We start from the raw sequence: 25,119 nt of genomic DNA on the forward strand, positions 1-25,119 counted from the left end.
TTGGCAGGCCACTGCCATCACTTTTGCCAGAGCAGAATACCACTTGTGCTATTATTTACTAAATACTGGCCTTTGAGTTAGCTCATGTTAACATCATTGTAGCCACAATATTCTTGAAGTTTATTTTTGAAAATATATATTACATATTTTTAGCCTAAAACCATCTCACACATGCGCACCACGCTTTGGGAACACGAGTGGTAAGGAGTGTCTTTGTGAAAGCATTCTCTGAAAGCTGGGAGCTAACAGAACTGAGACACAGAGGAGTCCCAACCCTTTCAGGATCCCGTTCTGCCCTGGAGCCAGGCCCAGCTCCACTGCCCAGTTTTCTGAATTCTTGTGGTTGACCTTCCCACAGTGGCCACCTCAAGAAGCAAAGAACAGGCCCTGTCTGCTTGTGGACTGGCTCGGGACCTTTCCTGGGATGTAACCCTGGTGGAGGAGGCCAGAGCCCTGGTGTATCTATCTTTTCTCTTGTGAGCTGTGTCCTGATGCTGCACCAAGTTTGCAGATTTCCTTTCTTGTCCAGCTTTGATTCCATTGATGGGATTAGGTGCCCCCTACGGCCATGTCCTTTGATGTGGTCAGGGGGTAGCAGGGAGATTTCAAGCTCAGGGAGCAAATCTTAATCTTCTGCGGGCTTCTCTGGGATCAGTGCTAGGGTAAACCCATTACATCCCTGCACTTTCATCCCCCCAGGACACCGGCTCCTCCAGGCTCCTCAAGTCTCAGAGATCCAAAGCGTTTGTCAGATTTAGAGACAGTAATAAAAGGGGAAGAGAAAGCAGAGCATGAACCCCAGACCCCTGTCAGGGCATCTTCCTCTTTCTTCCCCTCTAATCCTGGGCCCCCACAAAATGAGGAGTACAGAGGCTTGGGGCCAGAGGCCCGCCCTGCCCCAGCACTGGGCACCTCTGCAGTGCCTGGCTGCCATCTGCCCATCATCCCTCCCAGAGCTGCTCTCCTGGGAGCACCTGGTCCTGCACATCTGTCTGACCTGCCCTGGGGTCGCCATGTGGGGTGTGGGGCCAGCTGGCAAACTGAACAGATAAACCACTCAGCCCTCACCACAGTGAAGTCTTAAGGCACGATTTGGATCGGTGAGGCCAGGAAACAAGACAGGAATATAGCCAATATCTATGCGTGGCCACAAGCAGGTATGTCTCATTATTTAAATTAAACCTGACTCCAAGGCTCCATCCGAAGAGAGGCAGCGCAACTCCATCTCAGTCGTTATTTGCGTTTACCCATCCCTCCCTCTGCCGTGGTCCCTGGAGTCCTGGCCATCTTGAGGATGGGGATCCTGGCCTATGGATGCTCCAGACTGGTCTCAAGATGAGGCATGTGGTTACTCCCCCCCCCCCCCGTCCCGGCGTCTCCAGAGAGAGAGAGAGAGGCACTAGGTCCCCACCAGAGGGGATTCCACCGAACTCGGATCCCTCTCCAACCTTGGGAAAGCTCTCCCTCGGCCTCGAAGCTTTTCTGTACAATCCTTCCTCCCTACAGTCCCCCTAAAGGAACTCGGGTTTTCAGAAAGCGCAGCCAGGAAGAGAGAAGTGGGTAAGCAGACAACTGGGAGGGGGAGAGGAAAACACAAAATTAACATTTCAAAAAGCGTGCTGCACGGCCCTCCGCTTGGCGCCTTACATTTATTTTCTCGTTGGTTTGGCAACGAGAAGGGCCTGGCCGGCCACAGGTTCCAGGTGGGGAGGTTGAGGCCGGCCGCAGGCGCGCTTCGCCGGGCCGGCGACGCGGCCCGGGAGCAGAGCGGCCGGCAGGGGGCTCTCGGCGCCGGCCTTCGCGGGAGGAGGCGCTGGCTGCGGCTCCGACCGGTCAGAGGAGGAAAAGGGAAAATTACTGGAGCTCGGGGGCGGGAAGGGCTGCGTGACTGGGAGGAAGGCACTTGAGACTGTCGAGTCTGGCAGCCCGCGGCCGGATTCGATCCCCCGGGCAGCTCGGACGGCCAGGGAAAGGGGCGCCGGTGCGGCCCCCACCCCGCCCGGGAGTCCTCTCGCGGGTGCCGCAGGCTGGAGAGGGCTCCGCGGCCCGGGCGGGGGCGGGGGCGCCGAGGGGCGGGCGGAGGGCGGGCCGGGGCGGGGCGCGTCCTCCCGGCTCCGGGAGGCGGTGCGGGCGGGCGGGCGCTGGCCGCGTCCGCCCGCGCCGGGAGCCGTGGAGCGCGCAGCCTTCCTGATGTGTCACCAGCACGTGGAGCCAGCTCGGGCTGCGCCGCGAGCGGGAGGAACTCCCCTAACTTTCGAGGGGTCTCGCCGCCCCACTCCTCTTCCCGCGGCGCCCGGCCCGTGCTCCTCGGGGAGGTGGCGGCAGCGGCCCCCAGGTCCAGGGCGGGTTGAGCGAGGCCCCGGCGCACGCGAGGCGCCCGGGACGTCGGGGCTCCGGGTCCGGCTGGCGGCTGCTCCCCACGACCCCCGGCTGGGGCGCGGGCTCGGCGGCGCGGGACGGCGAGGCCTGCGGTGCGAGCGGCCCGGCCGGCCCTGCGCCCGGCGGATCTGAGCGCAGGTAACCCAGGCGGCGCGGAGCTGGGCCTCGCGAGCGCGGCGTGGGATCGCGGCGAAGTTTCTCGGCGTGTAACTCTTGCTTTCGACCGGGGGTTGGAGGATGGGGGAAGGCTAGGTTCCCGTGCCTCCCCCACCCCAGCTCAGTGTCTCGGCCTGCACCCCGGTGGCCCGGACGCCGCCGCGCGCTAGGTGTCGTGTAACCCTTCGGGGGCTGGTCTCGGAGCCCTCGGGTCGAGGTCGGGCGAGCAGGATGCCGCCTTTGGGGGACGCCGCTTGGGGAAAACCTAGAATCTCGGACGAGCAGAGCGCCTGGAAAGCGGGCAGCCGGATCCAGTCCCAGGAAGCCCGTCGGGGGCGCAGCCCGAATCCGAGACGCGCGGGAGCTGAGAGCTGGGTCTTTGCGGGCGAGATGAGGATGTCGGTTCAACTGGCCTACAAAGTCCCAGTTCTCGGCCCCCGGGACCGACGGCTTCTCCTCACCCCTTACCGTTTTCTCCCGGGCGGGCGAGAGGTCGGCGCCCAGGCGGGGCAGGGACCCCGGCCGGGCCGCACCTCTCGGGGTCCACACTGGAGATGGGGTGGCAAGGCATGTTCGCCGCGGACTCTGTGCGGAGGTTCGAGGGATCCCTGGGCTTAGCAGGAGCAATGGGAACGCACTCGGAAATTCGAGTTGGTCACTGCTTGCGGATTTTGTTCTCCGGGTGGAGCCGGATTCCCGCCGGGGCCGACCTGGAGGGAAGGGAGAGACGGAGCCCCTCTTCCTAACTGGCGGAGCCTATTCGTCTACCAGGCCCTGCCCGGCTGCGCGTTCCGGAGCCGCAGTCTTGAGCTTGGGGGTGGTGAGGACCGCCCGAGGTCTAGAGTTGTCCCTGGGAATGTGGGCCGGGATGTGGAGGTTTTGCCCCTCTCCCTGCGCCCCACCACCATTTCTTTAAAGATGCATCTTTGTGGGTGTGTTCCTAATGGCTAGCCTTTTGTTCCCTGACATTTGCAGCAGAATGCTGACCCACCCTGAGTCCCCTTAATGTTTTATGCTGAGATTCCCTTCTTAAGCTGTTTATCCAGTAACTTTGCTTCTACCTTCCTCCTGCAAAAGAAAACACCCACACCAACCCCTGAAACCTCCGGTCTGCCTGGCGTTGGAACTTTTTATTTTTGTTTGTTTGTATTGTGTTTTGGCTGTCTTGGCAGTGAGGTGACCTGAACCGTGCGAAGGACCAGTTGACAAAATAGGGCACTTTGGGCCCCCTTCTTCCTGGCTTTGGAAAACAGGAGAGGTTTCTAGAAGCAGGGAGGAGGGAGAGGGAGAAACCAGCCCAGCCAGGTTGGCCCACCTCTCTCGAAGTTGTGGAAGCTTCTTCTAGAGGCTTCTCCAACTTCTGCGGGTCCGTGTAGAGGAGACCTCACAGGGTACCTACCACATCTGTGTCCCTGTTTTGGTGGCCATGAGGGGGCGTGAATGGAGGGGAGCCCCACGGGCTGTGGGATCACCGAGGCAGAGTTGGGCCCGTGAGCCCAGGAGTGGGCATAGCCCCAAACTGCAGTTGGCCGGCATTTTTTCCGTGTGAGCTTTGTCGTGCTGGCTCTAACCAGTGGACTGTGCAGACGTCAGAACTGTGGGAGAGAAGAGTTTATTTGGCCAAGTATCTAAATGTACAGGCATCTTGGTCAGTTTTGAGGCATAATCGTCTCGGAGTGGACTGGTGGGAGTTTCAGCTGGAGGCTTTGCCCTAATTAAGGAAAACGCTCTGTTCAGAGTACTGAGTCAGGTTGGGAAAACAGAGTTCTCCCTTTGAACCCATGCCTCTCCCGGCCCTGGGGATCAGTACCTTAAATTAAATGAAGTGGAAATCTCCAGAATATTGCGTGGTCATAAAACATCCGCAGGACTGGTCTGGAGCAGTGAGATGCGGAAAAGCTTTGCAACACCCTGGAGGGGACAGGCACGGGGACGTGGGGCAGAAATCACTGGGAATAAGGGAAAAGGAGCCGGGCAGCGCCCCAGGCCTCCCCTGGCCTGGCCCAGGTAGCCGACAGTTTTCCCTCAGGCTGTGCCCAGTTCTCAGGGGCTGCCCAGGGTTTTAGGGATTTTTAGGAAATGCCTCGGGGCTTCATTTCTTGGGGTGGGGGTGGGAGTGAATGGTTAGGTTTTTCCTTTGTAGGATGTAATCGAGTCGGCTATGCCGTGGGCTGGCCTGGCCTCCAGCAGCTGATCAGTGCTGTGATTTAGGCTGTGGTATTTAGGAATTGTGTTTTAGCTGGGAGCTTTTTGACTTCGCTGCCCCTTTTGAATCCTCAGAGTTCCTGAGCAGATGCCTCCTCCCGCTCCCCACCCACCCCAACCCCAATCCATCCCTCTAAGCTGGGTACCTAGAAGCTTCGCGGGGGTGGGGGGGGGAGTGGCTTAAATGGCAGACTTGTTTGCCCTGGAGCCATCTTCAGAAAGCAGCTAAATGCAAGGTGGGAAGCTGGTGGGAGGGTAGGGTTTTAGCCAGACCCCCAGGGAGATTCAGGGAAGACTCTGAAATCCAGCTGGACTCATGGTCCTACCTACTGGGAGGAAACTGTGCATTCCCTTAACTCTTAAGTAAATTGTAACCTGGTGAATAATTAACCTTGCCCATTTCGATTTTTTTCTTTTCTTTTTTTTTTTTTAGAAAAATAATATCCCAACCTGTGAAAGATTAGAGATCAATTTTTGTTCAGCACGATTGCATTGACAAAGGAGCACCGGGAGAAGCCGACCCTCTCCCTTCCACTCCAAGTCCTAGCAACTCAGGAAATTCTGCTACTTAGAAATCCCTCCAGGCTTTCTCTGGTGGCAGTTGGGAGGAACGGCCTCTGAGCTGCCTCCCCAGGTCTCCTGCAGTTCCTCTGCCTAAAGCCGAGCTGTCTGAACCCTCAGCAACGGTCAGGATTCTGTCCCTCACTTTCTGTAGCGACAGCTTGGCCTTCACTCCTGCGTGGAGTTGATTCTGCTGTCAGGCCAGTTTGGGGCTCTGCGCGGGATGGTAAATATTTGGCCTGTCTCAGTTCTTTTACACAAAAGAACAGCGCTCCTAATCTGGGACAAGTCCGAGGAAGAGTTGTCTCAGAAACAGGGGATCCATCTGGGGTCCATGAAGGGTTTTTCTCGAAGCAGCCCAGTGTGAGCGCCATAAAGGCGGATTTGGGGTCCAGATGTGTTCAAGTTGGAGTCCTAGCTGCCACTTGCCAGCTGGGTGGCCTTTGGCAGGTAACTTCTCTGTGCCCATTTCTTCCCTTGTGGACAAGGGTTCTGAGGCCTCCCTTGTAACGCTTTGGTGAGGCTTAAATGAGCAATGCAGGCACAGTGCCTGGCACACACCAGTAGACCTTGAACTGGTTGTCCTCATCTCCTCTGCCCTCTTATTTTCAATAAGCACGGGTGGGCCTTGGGCAAGTTATTTAACCCACTGGGAACAGAAGCTTTGTAATCCTAAAGCGGGATGATGCCTGGGAACCCCTTCCCCTGTCCGAGTCTCTTGTCCACCATCCATGTGGCAGGGACCGGGCCAGGCTGGGGTTACAACAGTGGGTAAGATGGGCATGGCCCGTCGCTGCCCACTCCGATTTGTACCCCGGCTCTGAGTGCAGATGAAGGGTATTGTGAGTCCTCTTGTTATAGCTGAGGCTGCGACTCCGAGGGGAAAGGCTCCCCCAGGATCGCACAGCTGCCTCTGGGGCCGAAGGAGCAGGAAGCCTGGCCTTCTGGGTGCAGTAGGGCCTCCCGGGTAGGGTAGGAGCCAGCGAGCTGTGGAACAGGAGGTGGGTGGGTCTGGATTAGCCCCGTTGCTTCAAGGAACCCTGGGTGCACAGAAGTGGCTACCTCGCACATCTGCTTTGCCATGCGTCCAGCCTAAAAGGTCTCAAGCCTCCACGTTTCATGGAAGGTCCCCATGAAAGGCGAATTGCCACAGCTGCTCTTGGCCCGCTCACTCATTGACCCAGCTGGCAAGCCACATGCACTCTAGTGGGACCAGTCAAGCAGGGTACAGAATCGAAGGGCTGGGGGAGGGGAAGGAAATACTTTGATATTAACAGAAAGTAATATCTGCAGAGTAATCACCATGGGAAATAAAAATCAGGATTTCGGTGGACTTCCTTATACTTTTTTTTTTTATGGCTTAGTGATGTTTTTATTTTGCATTTCGAACTAGAGGTTGAGATGGACCATAATCCCTTCAGTGCTTTAGAGCCCAGGGCAGTGGGCAGGGTTTCCTGAGACTCGGGAGCAGGTTACTTCTCACCCACTGTGCAGCTCCCTCCCTCCTCCCTCTGGCACGCTCTGGGGAATTTTGAAATTGCCCTGTGGCCAGACCCCTTGTGTTTGCTGCGCAGGAGGACTGGGGAAGGAGGTGCTGTGTAGACAAACCATCGCCTGATTTTAATCTCAACTCTGCCACTCTGGGCCTGAGAGCCCCCTTCTCTGTCAGGTGGGCGGCTGGACCAAATAGCGTGCACACCCCTTGTGGTCCTTCTAAGTTTCAGAGCCCCGAGGCGCAGAGGAGGGCACCGGGCTGGGACCCAGGCCTGCGGTTGGGAGGGGCGGGAGGGGTGGTGGAAGGACTCAGAGATGTGCAGCTGGGAAATTTGGATCAGTCTGTGAGGACTTGGTGGTTCATTCTCATGAAATGCGCTTCCTCTCACTGGATTTCTGCCCTGGGGTATGTGGGGTTCAAGGCAGAACGCTGGCTGCTTTGTGGTGACTGAGGCTTGAATTCTGGTTTTTCAGTTCTCTGTCTCCTTGTCCACCGTAAGGTAGACCTCCTCCCGCACCCTTTTGAAAACAAGTCACTTGCATTGCTATTTATATGCTGATGGCACCTGGCTTTCCAGGAGGCTGAAGGCAGGCATTGGGGAAAGGGCGTTGGCTTTGCAGGCTCTCCCGTGGACTAGCTGGGTGACCTTGGACCCGTGACATGCCTTCTTGAGACTGTTTCCCCGTCTGTGGTGATACATGCCCACTGTGTAGTGTGATACTGGGGTCACATGAGAAGGCCGGTGTGAAACGCCGGGTGGTTTGGGGGGATGGCAGGGGAGTACATGGTAGCTGTTCTTAAGCGACACCATAGCTCACTCCAGGGCCTATGGGGCCAGCGAAGAAAGCCCAGTGAGGTCAAGGAGGCGCACACCCTGAGCCTGGTGAGCCTGCTTGCTGCCTTAACATCTGGGGAGAAAACACTGGAAGAAAAGCAATATGGATGGGGCTGGAGGGGGTTCCTGTTTCTACAGGGAGGTATGCCCGGTACAACCTAAGAGGGGTGGCTGGGGGGCGAAGTCACCGACTCTTCCAGGGGTGGGTGTATTTCATCACTTATTAGTGGGAGAAACTCTCCCACTATCTCCCATTAGTGGGAGATAACGTTCTCTTGAATCCTTTCCTATGGAGCTTGCTGCGGTGAGCTTAAGAATATTGGGGGAAAAAAAGTTTAAAAAAAATGTGTCTTTGCTCTTGGAACCAAGAGGGCGATTAAACAGACACTTGGAACCGGGACTTGCATATAAGCAAAATGTTGGTCTCCAGCTTGCCTGGCCAGACCACTGTATATCTGGGAAAAGTCAGCCAGAGCACTTGCTCCCAGCTGGTTAGTGTGGAGGGTTCTCCCTCCGCCCTGGGCTGCGTCTCTCTCCCTCTCCCCCGCCCTGCCTCTCCTCCCGTGTCTGGTGATAGCACGCGTTCATTGTCGCTCAGGTCTGGGTGCATGCGAACCTTGGCCACATCGCTGAATGTTAAAACATCTGGCAAAATATCACATTTCGACAATGGGCCTTTTCTGTAGAGCCGGGGATAGAGGGGGCAGTGTTGAGATGCTGGAAAACCACTTAAGCCTTGACAGTGGAAATGGGCAGGGTCCAGGATCCTGACTTTGAACACAAGGGGTGAAGGTGGAGCACGAGGGGCACTCCTTAAAATAGAACCAGCTCCCCCTGTTTCCAGAGCCCGAGGTGGGGAGGGAGGGGGCTGCGGCCAGCCTACCTTGGCATCCTCCCTCTTGTCCTTTCGGTGAATTTTGCTGTAATTAGACAAGTCGTGACAAATATCCCATTGCCCTTTGGGCCGGGGAGCTATGAGGAGTCCTCCCTGGAAACGCAGCCCAGTTCACTTGGGAGCCATAATTAGGCAAGAGAACAGTTCACGGGCCCTTGATTCAATAAAGACCCTTTTATGATGTTGGTTTTTCCCAGAAAAATAATACCACTTTGCCCCATTTATTGCATTTAGATGTGTAATCATATTAGGGCTCAGCAGCCCCGGGGACTGAAGTTACATAGTTGGGGTTTTCACCAAAGGCTGTTACCCGGTCTTCAGAGGGAAACAGTGTCCTCAGAGTGGGGGTGAAAAAAAGACAACAACAAGGAACATTTTTGAGGATTTTTCTTGCTTGGCATTTCAAGGACATTTTCTCCCATCAGGGTGAGAAGCGACCCAGGGGGAAAAAAAAAACAAAAACAGAAAGTGAAACTAACTCGCCTGGCCAGTGTGGCCACAGCCCTGCGTGCCCAGCACGGTCCCTCCCTTGTCGCTGACCCTATCTGGCAGTCAGATGGGTGGCACGTGCCCGGCAGAGGGCTGAAGGAAATGCCAGAGAGGATGCCTGTGGCCTCTGCACCGGGAGTCGTGGTGTCCCAGCACGTCTCCACCTCGATGTCAGGGCTGCAGGCGCTGGTGTGTGCAGGTGGCTGTCCTCTGCCTCGCCCAAGGCCCCCCTGTCCGGGCAGTCAGCCCTGACTAAATATAGTCCTGGAGGTCCCGGGGGCTTTCGGTTTGTTGGAAGGCTTTGCTTGGCCCCGCCCATGGCCCCTGGAGGCACCATCTTCCAGGCATTTGCATATGGATGGCGCTCTCACCTGCAGGCCCCCTCCCCATGCAACCATCCCCTCTTACCTTCTAACCCCAGACCTCGGGTCAGGCAATCACTAAGAATGTCTCCCAATCACTCACGGAGTAAAAATCCCTCCTAGAAATCTGCCCAGGGCCAGGGTGTTGGTAGAGATCACCAGTGGCGTCCAGAACTTCTTTCCCAATTCGCGGTTTAGAAATCTCAGGCGATGAGGAAATTTCTGAGAGTCCATTCGTAGGTGTGCTCTATTAAGAAATAGGGTAGGACCTTTCATTAAAACTGTGTTGCATTAAAAAGGGGGGAAGTCCATGTAATTCCAGGGCATCTAATGAAAGTTATTGCTGAAATAAATATCTTTTCAGATATCATCCTTTAATGCAGAAGAACTGGTTCGTCTATTTATAGATATTGCATATTAAAATATTCTTTCAGTGTCACTATCAAGGTGTGGGGTCTAGTTTTTTTTCAATCTTATACGTTAGACTTCTTGGAAAAAGTGCTGTTGTTATATATTTATAACACATAAAATTGTTTTTCGGTCCCCCCCCCACCCCCAAAAGGAATATAAATAGAACACCTGAAACCAGATTCTCTAATGAGTACATTTTTCTACTTAGCTGTTAGGAATTTGTGATGGGATCAGTTATTTTAGATTTCCAATGAAACTTTGGCCACAGGGAGGTACACCAGGGGAAACAACCACTGGTTTTCAGTTTTGGCTACCAATCACTCACCTGCTGCCCCCGAAACACCTAATGTGCCTGCCCATCAGGCAGCAACAGTGACAAGAAAACAGTTTTATTTTCCTTGTCCCAAGTTGATGGAGTCGGAAAAGTTCCTCATTTATGTCAGCCTCTCTCTGCTCCTGCCAGTGGAGCAGGCAGATGAAGTTTGGGTTTAAATGCTACTTTTTTTCCCCTACATTTTTCAGCAGTTATGTTAGTAGCTGTTCTTTGGAGAAAAAGTTCTGGTGATCTGAGTTCATTCAGTTCGTATTTTCTGTGTGCCTTGTGCGTGGTTTCTGTGCCTGGTGGCCTGGGGGTCGGTAGCCTACAGGAGTAGGGACCTCCAACCAGGACCAAGAAGTGAAGTCAGGACCCGGTGTTTGCACTTTGTAACAGTTGCCGGTGCAAGCCCATGCTCATTTGATTGATTGATTGATTGATTGCTGCACTGGGTCTTAGTTGCAGCAGGCATGCGGGATCTAGTTCCCTGACCGAGGATCGAACCTGAGCCCCCTGCATGGGGCGCGTGGAGTCTTACCCACTGGACCACCAGGGAAGTCCCAAGCCTGTAGTCCTTTATCCAAAATTCTGAACTCCAGAAAACTCTGAAAACCAAAAGCTGTGTTTATAATGAATTTCCTGGGGAATCCTGACCCGAACTGACTTGAGACTATTATAGAGTCTATGTTTCTCTTGGGGAGTGTGAATCTTCATGGCTTTCACTGCAGAGACATTACTGTGCGTAATTCCGGGGGCCGCCCTATGGCGTAGTATGTGGCCTGTGCACCACGTTACCTGAAACATTCTGAACCATGTAGGGCCTGAAGGTTTGGGGTGTAAGAGGTTGCAGCCCTGGATTAGGAGCATCAGCTAACCAAGACGGCAGACCCCAGGGCCTGCAGAGCCCTCCTCTCCCCAGGCCTTGAGCTCCATGAAGGCTCACCAAGTTTTGCTCACTGCGGCATCCTCGGTAGCCAGCTGGGTGCCTGGTGCCTCCTAGGTGCTGAGTGAATACCGATCAGAAGCAGGGGTCAGCCAGCGTTGTCCGGGAAGGCCAAAGAGTAAATATTTTGGCCTTTGAGGGCCGTGGGGCCTGTGTTGCATCTCTTCTGCTCTGCTGTTGGAGTGTGAAAGCAGCCATAGATAATCCATAAATGGGTGAGTACCTGTGTTCTGATAAAACTGTAAGGATGGTGGGTGGGTGGGTGGGTGGGTGGGTCTGGCCTGTGGGCCCACAGTTGGCTGACTCCTATGAGGAAGATAAACGCATCCTAAATGTAGACGCTTCCCCGTTCTGTTAGCCCTGCTGTCTGCAGGCCTGGTCTGCTTGTTTCCCTGCCCCAGTTGGAGTCTCTTTACTAAAGAGATAAAGGCAGCGCTCACCCCTGGCCTCAGCTCCTCCCATGTTCTGGACACATGGCCGAGAGGGAGGGGCTGCCCTCCCTGGACCGGCCTGGGCCTGGTTCGTGGGAGTGGGTGTTTGTGTGGACGAATGCGTTTGGGCTCCGGTCTAGCCTTGCCGAAGGCACATCGCTCGGGCCTTCACCCACTGCTGAGTTTTTTGGGGGCTGAGCCAACCTCGGGGCAGGCTGGCTGTCAGCGTCGGGCCAGGCAGGGCTGGAGTTTGTGGGGCGTGGCGGGAGCTGAGGGGGGTGAGCGTGAGCGTTTAGGAGGTGTTCTCGGCCAAAGAATTTCTGGCAGAGGGACATGGGTGAACGTAAACCCAGGGGCTCTGATGGCTGAGTTTCAGGTCTCCTGGCTGTGTTCATCCCAGCCCTGGAGCGGCCAGCAAGGGTGGATGAGGCCAGCGAGTCCAAGAAGGCTTTCCCCTGCGGGGGAGGCGCAAATCCTCCTGTGGCTCCACCCCACGGTGGGCTGGCTGGAAGGAGGGCAGCACCTTGCAGAGCTCACGCCCCTAAGCTGAGGCCGGGAGCACCAGCGTCCCTAAGCCCGGCTTCTGCAGGCCCCCAGGCCAGCCCCTGCTGCAGGCCCTGGCTGTGTCCAGCTGCTTCTCTGAAGCAGGGGCTCCCCCAGGACATTCTGGCACTGCTGCCCTCTGCTCAGCCACCTCCTTCCCTAGTCCGGGTGGAACCGCTGTATGGTTTTCTTTCGTAAGCAAACTCTGAACGAGGGCTGATGTCTCTGGTCATCGGCCTTTCTTTTCCTTCCATCATGGTTTTGTGGGTTGCTGGCTATTTTAGGGACTGAGTTTGGAGCGGAGGCTCCTTGCTCTGCAGCTTCCTTGGAAGACTCGATGGCTTCTCAGCCCCAATGTCATCAGTGTGTGTTCAGCACAGGGCGAGGGCTTAGGGAGGCCCCAAGGAATAGCTCTAGGGGCTGGTGTGTTTGGGGTTGGTTAGCTCTGCTGTCAGAGCCAGGCTCAGGTGGGTCCCCGTTGCACACCTGGCACGGCATGGGGGAGCCTCTGGCTGCTGCCCAGGGCAGCCTTCCTGACCTCATCTCGTTATTGAGCTCTGGGGCCAGGCACTGCTTCTCGTGCTTGTGTGTCCTTGTGAACCACACAGGGAGCCTGTTAGCAGCGCAGACTCCAGGGCCCCTCGGTTGACCTAGGGGCCCTGGGGTCAGCGTTGTTAATAAGCACGTGTGATCGTGATGTTGGTGGTTCCAGGGCCGTGCTGCCGGTGACCAATAGGTAAAGCAGTGTGATGAGTGTGGAGTCAGGGGGAGCAGGGAGAAAGAAGGGGCTCCAGCCCAGGGAGGGGCTGCAGTCAGGAAGGGTCACCCAGAAAAGGTGAGCTGAGTCTTGAAACACAAAGCAGGGCAAAGTAATGATCACTAACTCTGATTGAATGCTTGGTGCCAGGCACAGCTGTAAGCCTTTATGGGAAGGGACTCATTTATTTTTCCATATGTCCCCTCTTTTTTGGATTTTCTCCCCATTTAGGTCACCACAGAGCATTGAGTTCCCTGTGCTATATACAGTAGGTTCTCATTAGTTATCTATTTTATACGTAGTAGTGTATATATGTCAATCCCAATCTCCCAATTCACACCCCCGCCTGGGTATCCATACATTTGTTCTCTACATCTGTGTCTCTATTTCTGCTTTGCAAATAAGTCATCTGTACCATTTTTCTAGGTTCCACATATATGCGTAAATATACGATATTTGTTTTTCTGTTTCTGACTTACTTCACTCTGTATGACAGACTCTAGGTCCATCCACGTCTCTACAAATGACCCAGTTTCGTTCCTTTTTGTGGCTGAGTAATATTCCATTGTATATATGTGCCACATCTTCTTTATCCAGGAGTGGACTCATTTACTCCTCCCAGCAACCCCATGAAATAGGTAGTTACCATGACCTTGGAGCACAGAGGGGCTAAGGAGCTTGCCCAAGGTTCTTGGCTAGTCGGTGGTGAACTGGGTCTCCCCCACCTCCTCTGTTCCACTGCATTGGGGCTGGGGCGCCCCGGCAGCGAGACCCGCTCATGCAGAGGCTGTGCAGACCAGGGCTGGAGCTTCTTAGGAGGCGGTCATGTTGCTGAATGGTTCAGACGGCTCGGCCCGTAGTGTGTGGGGAGAGTTTGGGTTTTGCTGGTGGAGCACACGGCCGTGATCTTGGTTAGGGCAGAAGGTTGCAGCAAGGTGACAGCTGCTGTGACATAGCTTTGAGGGGGCTGTAGTCGGGCAGCCGGGGTTCTGGGCACACGTGCTCTTTGTCTGAACAAGGCAGGGCCCCGGGGTGTGGGGAGAGGGTGCAGCGTTAGTGCCCAGGGAGCAGCAAGGCCTCACACCTGTCCCAGTTGCCCTCTGAGAAGAAAGAATTCTCCATGGTCTGAGTCCTTGGAGACTCCCAGGGAGCCTGGCCCAGCTCTTGGGGTCTGAGGGCAAGGGGGAAACTCCTTGGAGAGGGGAAGACATTTTGGTTGGGAGCCGACCAACCGCTCTGCGTGCTTCCTTCAGTCCTCAAGTCGCCCTGCAAAGGGGGCTGCTTGTTCCTATTTACTGATGTGCAAGCGGAGGCACAGAGAAGCAAAGTAAGCAAGCAGGTCATGGCACCACGTCTGTCTTCTGTGGGATGTGCTTTACGCTGCAGCGGGGTCCCCCGAGAGGCCACATGTCCTGCACACACGGCAGGACTGGAGACCAGGCCCCTCCCCGAGGAGTGGGTGCAGTGGCAGGCTGGGTGGGGCATGCTCCCAGCAGCCAGCTGGGCAGATTCCAGCTGAGCTGGGGCCCGGGTGGGATGGCCTCGCTTCAGGGGACGGTTACCGGCTGATGGGGGGCGTTCCGAGGAGTCCCAGGGTCTGTGGGAGTGGCCTGCTGGGGCCTTCCTGGGCTGGGGGGCCCTGATGCTCGGAGCTGGGCCTCTGCCGCCCTGGAGGCTCAGCTGAGTCTGGGGGCACGAGGGATCCCTCATAAAGGAGGACCTTAAACCAAGCTCTGATTCCAGAGCCCCTTTCTTCCTCCTGTAAGAAAAAAAAATCAGCCACCGGCCCCTCCTGTTTTTTCTCATTGGCCGCTTTCTGGCCGTCCCCTCACCCGACCCCGCGTCTCTACCAGCAGAGCGGGCAGCTCGCTGATTTGAACCTGAACGCCATCGGGACAAACCAGAGGCCCGCACTGCTCTTTGCCCATGACAGGCTGTTGGCGGGCAGGGGGTGGGGAGTCTCTACTATTCCTGCGTCACGACAGTCCTGTGACCGTCACTCAGCCTCTCGAGCTCAGTACCTGCAAGACGGGTCCACGCCCCGCATGTGAGGACGAGGGCCAGATGGCCCTTCCTCCGGGTCTTCCTGTTTTGCCTAGTTCTTGGGGCCCCTCGCCACTTGGGATTCCACCAGGATTCTAGCCCCCGGCTCCCTGCGGGCAGAAGGCACTGGGTTCTGAGTTGGAACAGAGGCTGGTCACTCCTGGGTGTGCCTTGGGGTACGGGGCGTGGGGGGGACAGGGAAGCCAGCCACAAGCCGAGCACTGGAGAGAATCATGCCACCGTGGAGACCCCGCAGCTACCCCACCTGCCGCAGGGCTTCCCGTGGGCCACCATCTCCTCCTCGGCTCACCTGGGCCAGCCGGTCGACTCCTTACTCACCTGGAGAGTGCTCAAGGACAGCAAGAAAAATGAGGGACTTTCAGGGGCAGCTGTGTTTTCTGACTCAGTCATAATGCCCCTAAAAATCCTTATTGTTCTTGCAGTGTGCATCAGGCAGGGGCCCCAGCCCAGCCGGCTGCTCCGGGACGGGAAGGGCCACCTGGGGTTCCACTGGCGTGTCCTCCCCCATCGTCCTGACACGAGAGGGAAGGGGAACTTACTGATTATTAGAACGTTTTGTTGGTCGGTGCACTGATCTGCATGTCCTTTTATAATTTCTTCTTTGGGGAGGCCCAGGCCTCGAGACATTCCTGTGCCGATCGGAGCCCAGGAGAACGCAGGGTCTCCCCGGTTTGTGTGCGGGGAGGGTTCCCTAGAGCCCAGCTGCACATGTCCAGCCCAAGGAAGGGTAGCTTCGGGGGCAGCTGTGTCCAGGGCCACACTGGGTTTTAAAACGGAAGGAGCCTCGGTCCACGCGCTGAGACCCAGTGAACTGGCCGTTTTGCATAGCCGCCTGCAGGGGATCGAGGTCTTCCCCCCAGCTGTGACCCTAGAGCCTGCTTTCTCTCGCCCAGGTGGTCTCTACTCCTCTCTCCCCTCCTGGGTTTCCACCATGCTCAGCAGGTGCCCCACCCACAGATACTTCTGCTGAGCCAAGGCTTTTATGGGGGTCCTGGGGGACTGTCAAGCCGAAATACCAATTGGTGACATGCCCCCCTTAACACCATCCCGCATGTCACCAGATCCCACAACATCGTCCTCTCTGGCAGAGGCTGGGCAGGTGGCCAGCCTGTGGATGGGAGGACGGGGAGGTGGACAGGCAGTAAGCAGGACGGTACCTGCTCCCGTGGTCCACCCTGGGTCCTGTCAGCCTCCCAGTCAGCAGAGGAAGTTCATCCTCGAGGTATTTCTAAGGTTTCCCCCAGGTGCCAACGCAAAAGCTCTTGTCACGCGAGAAGATGGCCGTTGGTGGGATCCTGACGGCCACGATCCTCCCTCCTTGGCCAGCCGAGCCCCCTGCTCCTTGGGCTCCTGCGGTCCCCACCGTGCCGCCATCCCAGCTCCCAGAGACAGTGTTTGAGGGGCTGAGTTTGCTCAGCATTCTTCTGCCCAGGGGAAGGGACGGCTCCAAGGTAAAGGTCAAGACAGGATAGGGGGGATGAGGGCAGGGGGAGTGATGTTTATTCCTTCTTGGTAAAACGTGGGCGGGGCTCCGGGCGATAGAACAGATCCCATCCTCTCTCACAGCTAAGCGTTTGCTAACCTCCAATCAGCTGTCCCTCCCCGAGGCCCCTCTGCCCTGCTCTTCCATCCCCACAAACCTCCTTGTTCCTGAGTGTGTTCCTCATTCTTTACCTCCAAAACATCTGCAAAAAAAAAGATAATGCATAAGAAATAAAACTGATTACTGGAGAGCATTTCAGAAATCCAGAAGGATGAAGAAGGTTTATAGACACCCATACCTAGAGATCATGTCTGCTAATGAAATAGATCCTTCCAGCATTTTTTTTCTCTTTGCATGTATACCCATACCCAGTTAGCAGGATTTGGGGCTTCCAAAAGTGGTGAAGCTCGTAACCCATCTGAGCGATGGCCCTGGGCCCTTGGGAGGCAGAAAGTCTCTGATTTTCTTTTTGCCAAGTGAGCCAGGCTGCGCCAAAACTTACCTCCAGCTAGCAAGCTCGTTGGGAGGTATTGGGGCAGCACTGAGTCTCTAAACCGAGACTGGCGAAGTTGCTGGGGAGGATGCTAGAAATGTGGACTCTGGGACTTCCCTGGCCGGTGCAGTGGTTAGGACTCCATGCTTCCTCTGCGGGGGGCACGGGTTCAGTCCCTGGTCAGGGAAGTAAGATCCCACAAGCTGCTCGGCCAAACAGCAGCAACACAGAAATGTGGGCTGTGCCCTGATTGTGTTCTAAGTGGGCTGCTGCTTTGCTTCCTGACTCTGGGCACACGGAAGAATCACTTAATGTTAAAAAAAATTTCAGGACTTCCTTGGTGGCGCAGTGGTTAAAAATCCGCCTGCCAATGCAGGGGACATGGGTTAGAGCCCTGGTCTGGGAAAATCCCACATGCTGCGGAGCAAGTAAGCCCACGCGCCTAGAGCCCGTGCTCCACAACAAGAGAAGCCACCGCAACGCAGTAGCCCCCGCTCGCCGCAACTGAAAGCCCACATGCGGCAGCGAAGACACAACACAACCATAAATAAATAAATAAATAAACTTATAAAAAAATTTCAGTGCCCCCCGCCCCCTCCCCCCAGGAGCAACTGGATCTGAATTGCTGGGTGTGGGAAGGGACCCAGGCCTTGGTACCTTTGTTTTTCTTCTGTTCCTTCCTTAGGTGATTCTGTTAAGCAGCCAGAGAACTGTCTAGGTCCATACCCACAAGTTAGTGCTGGAAGAGATTTCCTCCAGCTCTGCCTTCAGAGCCTGATGGAGGAGACGGGACCATCTGCAGCTGGCAGACTTTCACTTCCATTATGTTCTCTGCTGCTCAGTCACCTTTTGATCCTCATTTTACAGATGGAGGACCGAGGCTAAGGAGATCCGGAGACTTCCTGAAGGACACACGTCTAGGATGCAGCAGAGCTGGGGTGTAGGTCTGCAGCTTCTGACTCCCGAGGCTAGTGCTCTTTCTAAAATTGCCATTTATAATTAGCATATTTAGTTATAACAAGATATGGTCATCACAGTGTCCTGAGCTGGGTGGGTGCCCCTGTCCCACAGGGAGGCTGGGTGATCGTCCCTTCGTCTCCCTGATGCTGAGTATGTACATGGCCAGCCTGGACCCACGGCCCGCCCCCATCAGCCTGCTGTGCCAAGGATCTCAGCTCTAGGTAGGGTTTAGCCCCTTTTGCAGAGCATGCAAGAGGTGTGGCTCAGGTCACACAGCTGGTGGGTGGCACAGGCCTAGCGGTCCCTGCTCCTTGCCTGGACAGAGGCACCCAGGAAGCAGCACAGCCTGCATGGGGCTTTGCTCGTCAGGGCCCTGCTCCGAGCTGGCGGCCCTCAGGGTCAGGACCCCTGCTGGGGGTGCCTCCCTCATTCCTGCAGAGCTGGACTCCCAGGGCCTGGGCAGGCTGCCAGTGCAGGGAGCTAGCAGGCAGGCACACTGTTGGCTCTAGAAAGTGTCACTGTTCCTGGGCCGGTCCGCAGGGCTGGAGGGCGTGGACATGACAGCAGAGACAGGAGCTGAGAATGCCCCTCTCCCAGGGCCCAGCAGCTCTGGGTCTGGCCCACGGGCTTCCTTTGGCAGGGAGGGCCTGAGCTCCGTCCACACCACCTTCCCTTGCTGGGCCTGGGCTCTCGCCTTGCTCCCCACCAGCTCTTGGCGGCAGAGTACACGCTCTTGGCAATGACATCCATTTAACCTGCTTTGCAGAAGACAGGACGGTTGGGCAGGCAGACTCAGCCAGCAGCTTGGTGGGAGATGGGGTGAGGGCCCTAGGCTCACGCTTCTCTTGCCCATATTCTTTGGGGAGCTGGCTCTAAGCTACCTTGCTTACCTGGGTCAGAAATAACCTCAGCTCAACTGAAAGCCTAGAGCAATCAGGATGAGGGCAGAGCTTTGAGCTCCTGGAGTTGGTGGGCGTTTGCCCAGGAGCCAGGTCAGGGGTAGCCACTTAGCCGGGGCCTTGGGTAAAGCCCCCTCCCCTCCAAGCCTGTTGCCTTGTTTGTTTAATGGACACAGTAGTGCCCTGTAGGAATATGTCCACTTGCTAGGCATATTCTGGACAGGTAGGATGGTGTGGCTCCCTGTCTCTCCCCTTCCAGGAGGCCACTTCATCAGAGAACTCGGGGAGGTGTCTGGCATGGAGAACATGCTCGTTTCATGCTGGTTGCAGGGCACTGCTCAGCAAGTGAGTATAGGTCTCCAGGCGTTGGATAGTGTCTTCTGTCCGTGATCTCTACAAAGATGACCTTTTCTTCAGTCCTCTCTCTGGCCCTCCTGCCCTGGCCAGACCCTGTTAGGATGGTGGTTCCGGACTGAGCAGCTGTCCTCCCTGCCCCTTTGCCCTGTGTGCCTCTCTGGTCTGGCCCCGCCAAGGCCCAGGGAGTCATCCTTTCCCTCCTTGGGGTTCATCTTACAAGTCCAGATGCCATCAGTTCCAAGGAGTTCCCTCTGGGCCAGAGCTCCTCCCTCCTCCGCCAGCCTCCTTGGGGTGCAGACAGACAGCCCAGCACAGGCCGGAAGGGCTTTCTGTTTGCCTTGGCTGGTGGGGAAGAGATTAGTTACTCGCTTTCTGTTTTGACTATTGTATCTAACCAACACAGAGCCTGTGACATCGCAGAAAAGCAGCCTTGGGTCTTGAATGAGTTTGGGGCAGGTCCCTGATGGCCTGGCCTCTGCAGAGACGTCTGGAGGTAGGAATGGGTGATAACACCGCCCCCTGGGTACGGAGAGATGTGATGACCATCTGTCGGCTTTCCCCACCCAAGGTCCACAGCCCTTTCTTCTTTTTTTCCTTCAGGGGATGACTTCTCCCCACCTCTTGGGATTCACATGGGGCCACTCCCCATCCACTGGCTTTAGAGGCAGGCATGTGTCCCAAGCTGGACACTGAGACTCCCTCTTGGGACTTTTGCAGCAACTAGGGGAAAAGAGGCATTCACTTTTCATGGGAGTTGCCACGTTGATGGAACTCCTGCCCTCCAGTTGAGGACGGAGCCAAGTGGTAGAGAAAGTATGCTGTCCCCAGACCTCAGTAAGCCCCTGGATCCAGCCATGCCTGAAGCTAACCACACCTCTGGACTAACCTGATTATATGAGCCAATGAATGCATTTCTTTTTTCCTAAAACTATCCTGAGTTGGATTTCTGTCATAGAAAGGGTCCTAATAAAGCTATGTTCTTCTTTGGTCTCACTTAAGAAATCAACTTTGAGGTATCCACCCACTTTAAGTGTCTAATTCATAAGTTTTTTCAAATGTGTACACCCTTGTAACTACCACCACAGTCGAGCTGTAGAACCTTTCAAGTTCCCTCATTCCCCTTTATGGTCACTTCTCCTGACCCCAAGCAACCACTGACCTGCCTTTGTTCTAGAGATTCATTCAGTTTTCTCTCTGGTCAGGTCCCTGGAGGTCAAGGAGAGCGTTTTCCTGATGCTCATGTTGTGGGTCAATGTGGGTCATTTCCTTTGGGACTCAGAGTCACCCCTGGGTCCAAATGTGCTGAAGCCAGAGGCACCTCTGGGTCCCACAGGTCTGTGGTCCAGTACATCCTTTGCTTCATTTGAGCCAGCTTGCCACGGAAGGAGTCCTGGCTAATACAGCTCAGCCAGGACCGCACCCTTCAGTGAAGCTCCCCTCAAGGACCGCCCCCAGGCAAAATCAACCATCAGTCCAGCTCACCTCCTGGGGGCCAGACACTAGTAAGTGCTTTGCATGCATTATCTCAAGTCCTCTCAGCAACCCTAGGGGAGGCACTGTTATCCCCCTGTTACTGGGATGTGGGTCTTGGGTGCCTCTGCAGCTCCTCTGGCCACCAGACTCCTGGCTGCTTACTCTGCCTCCGCCATGGCTGTCTCCCAAGTGAAACTGACCCCTCCTGACCACGTCCCAGGGTAAGGGGGCTGGCTCCCCAGTGGCCGCCAAAGGGCCTGGAGAATGCGAGCCATACACCGGGAGGGAGGGATGAACTGTGAGCGGTAGTGTAAGCAGGAAAGAGCTTTTGGCAGGAAAGAGCTCTCTGCAGGAGGCCCTTTTGTCTTGCCAGTAACCTAGCACACCTTTCAGATCTTATTTTTTTTAACATCTTAATTGGAGTATAATTGCTTTACAATGGTGTGTTAGTTTCTGCTTTATAACAAAGTGAATCAGTTATACATATGTTCCCATATCTCTTCCCTCTTGCATCTCCCTCCCTATCCCACCCCTCTAGGTGGTCACAAACCACCTAGCTGATCTCCCTGTGCTATGTGGCTGCTTCCCACTAGCTATCTACCATACGTTTGGTAGTGTATATATGTCCATGCCACTCTCTCACTTCGTCCCAGCTTACCCTTCCCCCTCCCCGTATCCTCAAGTCCATGCTCTAGTAGGTCTGTGTCTTTATTCCCATCTTACCCCTAGGTTCTTCGTGACCTTTTTTTTTTTCTTAGATTCCATATATATGTATATGTGTTAGCATGCGGTATTTGTTTTTCTCTTTCTGACTGACTTCACTCTGTATGACAGACTCTAGGCTTTGATCACACAAAACCTTGCCTAACTTTCTGGTTCTTTCTGTAGATCAAAGAAGTAGAAATGAAGGATAAGTAATTAACAGATGACCAGATCTCTTCCCCAGCTTCCCCTGCAGTAATCCCACGAGCAAACTGTGTGAACAAGATAGCGTCTAAAGAAAACTCACAAGAAGTCGACAAGCCTGCACACGGTTTGGCGACGACTCTGACCCCCTATCTCAATGATTAACTGAGATTACTTCCCTGTTTCCCCTTAAAAACTTTTATGGCCGAGCAGAATCTTTGGAGGTGGTTTTGGGGGGACACTGAGTCCCCCATCTCCCCAGATTGCTGGCATTCTGATTAAAAGCAACTTTTCCTTTCTACCAACAACTGCTTCTCGGGTGTTGATTTCTCAGCAGCGAGCAGCCAGACCTGAGTTCGGTGACAGTAGGAGATGACATGAGGATAAATTCCTTCATCCTCTGTCCCTTGGACCACTTGAGGCACATTTTCCACCTGGGGTTTGTTGTACAGCAGTGTGGTTGTACATCACCTTGCATTGCTTCCCATTCTTCCCGACCTCCGTTCTCTATTCCCTCACTTTTGCCACCCTGGAATTCCACGTCCAAGTTAAAGTATCAGCACTTCATCCCTTGGCAAGGGCCGCGCTTTCTAGGGAACTCTGTAGCCTGGCTCCTGGGACTGCAGTACACGGCCTCAGTGAATGTTGAACAAGAGAATAGATGCACGACATGTCATGGCCATGGGGTTGGGGACTGGATAAGGGGGTAAGCATGGTTCCAAATTCATCACAGATTCTTCTTTCTCTCTCCCCCTCCATTCACTAGGTCTAATCAGCCACATCCTCCCTGACTCCATGCTGCTATGTCAGAGGCTGTGGCCTCCCCCCAGTAACCTCTGTCTGGTACAAAAGAATCCACACTCCTCACCCTCCACTTGCTAGGTGTGTGAGGCTGGCAAGGTGCTCGGCCTCTCTGAGCTAGCTCCCCCATCTGTACAATGGGGATAAGAATGGTCTCACTACCTGGGACTGTTGGGATGCCTGACTGATCCTTGGTTTGTGCCTGGTGCAGAGTTGGGGAAGGGCATCTTTGAGGCTGCCTGTCCAACTCCAGCCCTGCTCTCTTTTGGGAAGCACCCCTCCTCCATTCTCAGTCACTACTGGGCAAATTGAGGCTGTTCCCCATCCCACCCCATTCCCACACCTGCCACCAGACCCAGGCCAGCCAGCACATCTCAATATTGACCACAAATATTGGCTCAGGCCTGGGCCTAAGACCTAAGTCAAACCGGTCCTTGCAACAGTGCCCTGAAATTTCTGGAATAAGGAAAGAGTTGCTTCCTCTTTGCTGAGATCCCTAGCCTGGAGCTATTTTTACTATTGAGGCTATTTTTACTGTTTGGACATTTGCGAATGAAGTTAGTGCAGTGACGGCGGAAGAAAGCAAAGCTGAGAGATGGAGCAGGACACAGACACCTGGTGTCGCCCTTGGAGTTCTGGGATCCACCATGCCAGCACCTAGGTAACCCCTGGTATTTTTAGAAATTAATACATAACACAAAAAGTTTCCGTTTTGGTTGCTTAAGCCAGTTCAAGTTGTGTTTCTATTACTTAAAACTGAAATGGTCTTGACTAATACCATAGGTTCTTTTTTTTTTTTTTTTTTGCGGTACACGGGCCTCTCACTGTTGTGGCCTCTCCCGCTGCGGAGCACAGGCTCCGGACGCGCAGGCTCAGCGGCCATGGCTCACAGGCCCAGCCGCTCCGCGGCACGTGGGATCTTCCCGGACCGGGGCACGAACCCGTGTCCCCTGCATCGACAGGCGGACTCTCAACCACTGCGCCACCAGGGAAGCCCCATAGGTTCTTTATAAATGATCGCTGCTGTTATTGCAATTAATAATATTATTACAAACACACTCCTAAGAGGATGCAGTCTTGGGGATGCATAGGCCACGTTCCCCCAGGGACCACTGCTGCTCTCCATACGTTATACTACCCTAGATATCAGCTCCCCAGGGCGGGGGATTCATGTTTGCTGCCGATATACCCCAGGTACCTGGTGTCTGCACAGGGTAGGTGATTAATAGACATCCACTAAGTGAAAAAATGAAGTTGGTCCATTGCCACCTGGCCCCCAGGCCCAGGTTCACGTTTTGCCCTCTCTGCTTGTCCTTGGCTGACATCTGAACCCACTGGGGTGTCTGCCAGGAGTCTGTCTTGCAAACTGATCTCTTGTTTTCAGTGTCCTTTCGAGGGCCTCATTCATCCCTTTCTTCATTCATATATACAGTTTAAAATATCTTTATTCGAAGTGTACATTATGGACCACTATCTTAAACCAGTCACAAAAATTAACTCAAAGTGAATTGAACACTTAAATGTAAGACTGGACACCATAAAACTCTTAGAAGAAAACAGGAAAAAAGCTCCTTGAGGGCTTCCCTAGTGGCGCAGTGGTTGAGAGTCTGCCTGCCGAGGCAGGGGACGTGGGTTCGTGCCCCGGTCTGGGAAGATCCCACATGCTGCGGAGTGGCTGGGCCCGTGAGCCGTGGCCGCTGAGCCTGCACGTCTGGAGCCTGTGCTCCGCAATGGGAAAGGCCACAGCAGTGAGAGGCCCGCGTACCGCAAAAAAAAAAAAAAAAAAAAAAAGCTCCTTGACATGGGTCTCAGCAATTATGTTTTTGGATATGACACCTAAAGCACAAGCAACAAAATAAAAAATAAACAACTGGGACTACATCAAACTAAAAAGTTTCTCACAGCAAAAGAAATGATCAATAAAATGAAACCTATGAAATGGGAAAAAATATTTGCAAACCATATATCCGATAAGGGGTTAATATCCAAAATATATAAAGAGCTCCTACAACTCAATAGCAAAATAGTAATAATGATGATAGTGATGATGATAATACAATTAAAAAACAGGCAAAGGACCTGAATAAACATTTTTCAAAGCAGATAGATGAGTGGCCAACAGGTACATGAAAAGATGTTCAAAATCACTAATCATTAGGGAAATGAAAATCAAAACCACAATGTCACCTCACACCAGTTCGAATGACTATCATCCAAAGACAAGAGAGCACAAATGCTGGCGAGGATGTGGAGAAAGGGAGCCCCTGTGTACTGTTGGTGAGAATGTAAATTGGTGCAGCCATTATGGAAAACAGTATGGAGATTCCTCAAAAAAATTAAAGACAGAACTACCATATGATCCAGCAATTCCACTTCTGGAAATATATCTGAAGGAAATGAAAACACTATGTCAAAGAGATATCTTTACACCCATGTTCAGAGCAGCATTATTTACAACAGCCAAGACATGCAAACAACCTAAGCGTCCATTGACAGATGAATGAATAAAGATGTTGTGGTATACACACACACACACACACACATATACATGCATGCAATGGAATATTATTCAGCCATAAAAAGGGAAATCCTGGGCCTCCCTGGTGGCGCAGTGGTTGAGAGTCCGCCTGCCGATGCAGGGGATACGGGTTCATGCCCCGGTCTGGGAGGATCCCATATGCCGCGGAGCGGCTGGGCCCGTGAGCCACGGCCGCTGGGCCGGCGCGTCCGGAGCCTGTGCTCCGCAACGGGAGAGGCCACAACAGTGAGAGGCCCGCATACCGCAAAAAGAAAAAAAAAAAAAAAAGGGAAATCCTGCTATTTGTGACAACATGGGTAGACCTTGAGGGCAATATGCTAGGTGAAATAGGTCAGCCAGAAAGACGAATACTATATGATATCACTT

The 25,119-nt window shown here is 54.3% G+C and overlaps 1 protein-coding gene across 1 annotated transcript; it reads left to right on the plus strand.

Moving 5' to 3' along the window:
* Nucleotides 1-568: 568 nt before the first annotated feature.
* Nucleotides 569-21,709, plus strand: LOC309793446 (uncharacterized protein; the record flags this gene model as incomplete). Its single annotated transcript, XM_082603914.1, has 7 exons — nt 569-583; nt 1,729-2,192; nt 2,260-2,517; nt 17,686-17,785; nt 18,937-19,022; nt 20,237-20,536; nt 21,396-21,709. 6 exons carry the CDS (start codon nt 569-571, stop codon nt 20,430-20,432), a joined length of 1,119 nt encoding a protein of 372 aa, XP_082460040.1. The 3' UTR covers nt 20,433-20,536; nt 21,396-21,709.
* Nucleotides 21,710-25,119: the final 3,410 nt, after the last annotated feature.

The sequence above is a fragment of the Mesoplodon mirus genome (genome assembly GCF_964341445.2).
Source record: "Mesoplodon mirus genome assembly, chromosome: 18".
NCBI lineage: Eukaryota > Metazoa > Chordata > Mammalia > Artiodactyla > Ziphiidae > Mesoplodon > Mesoplodon mirus.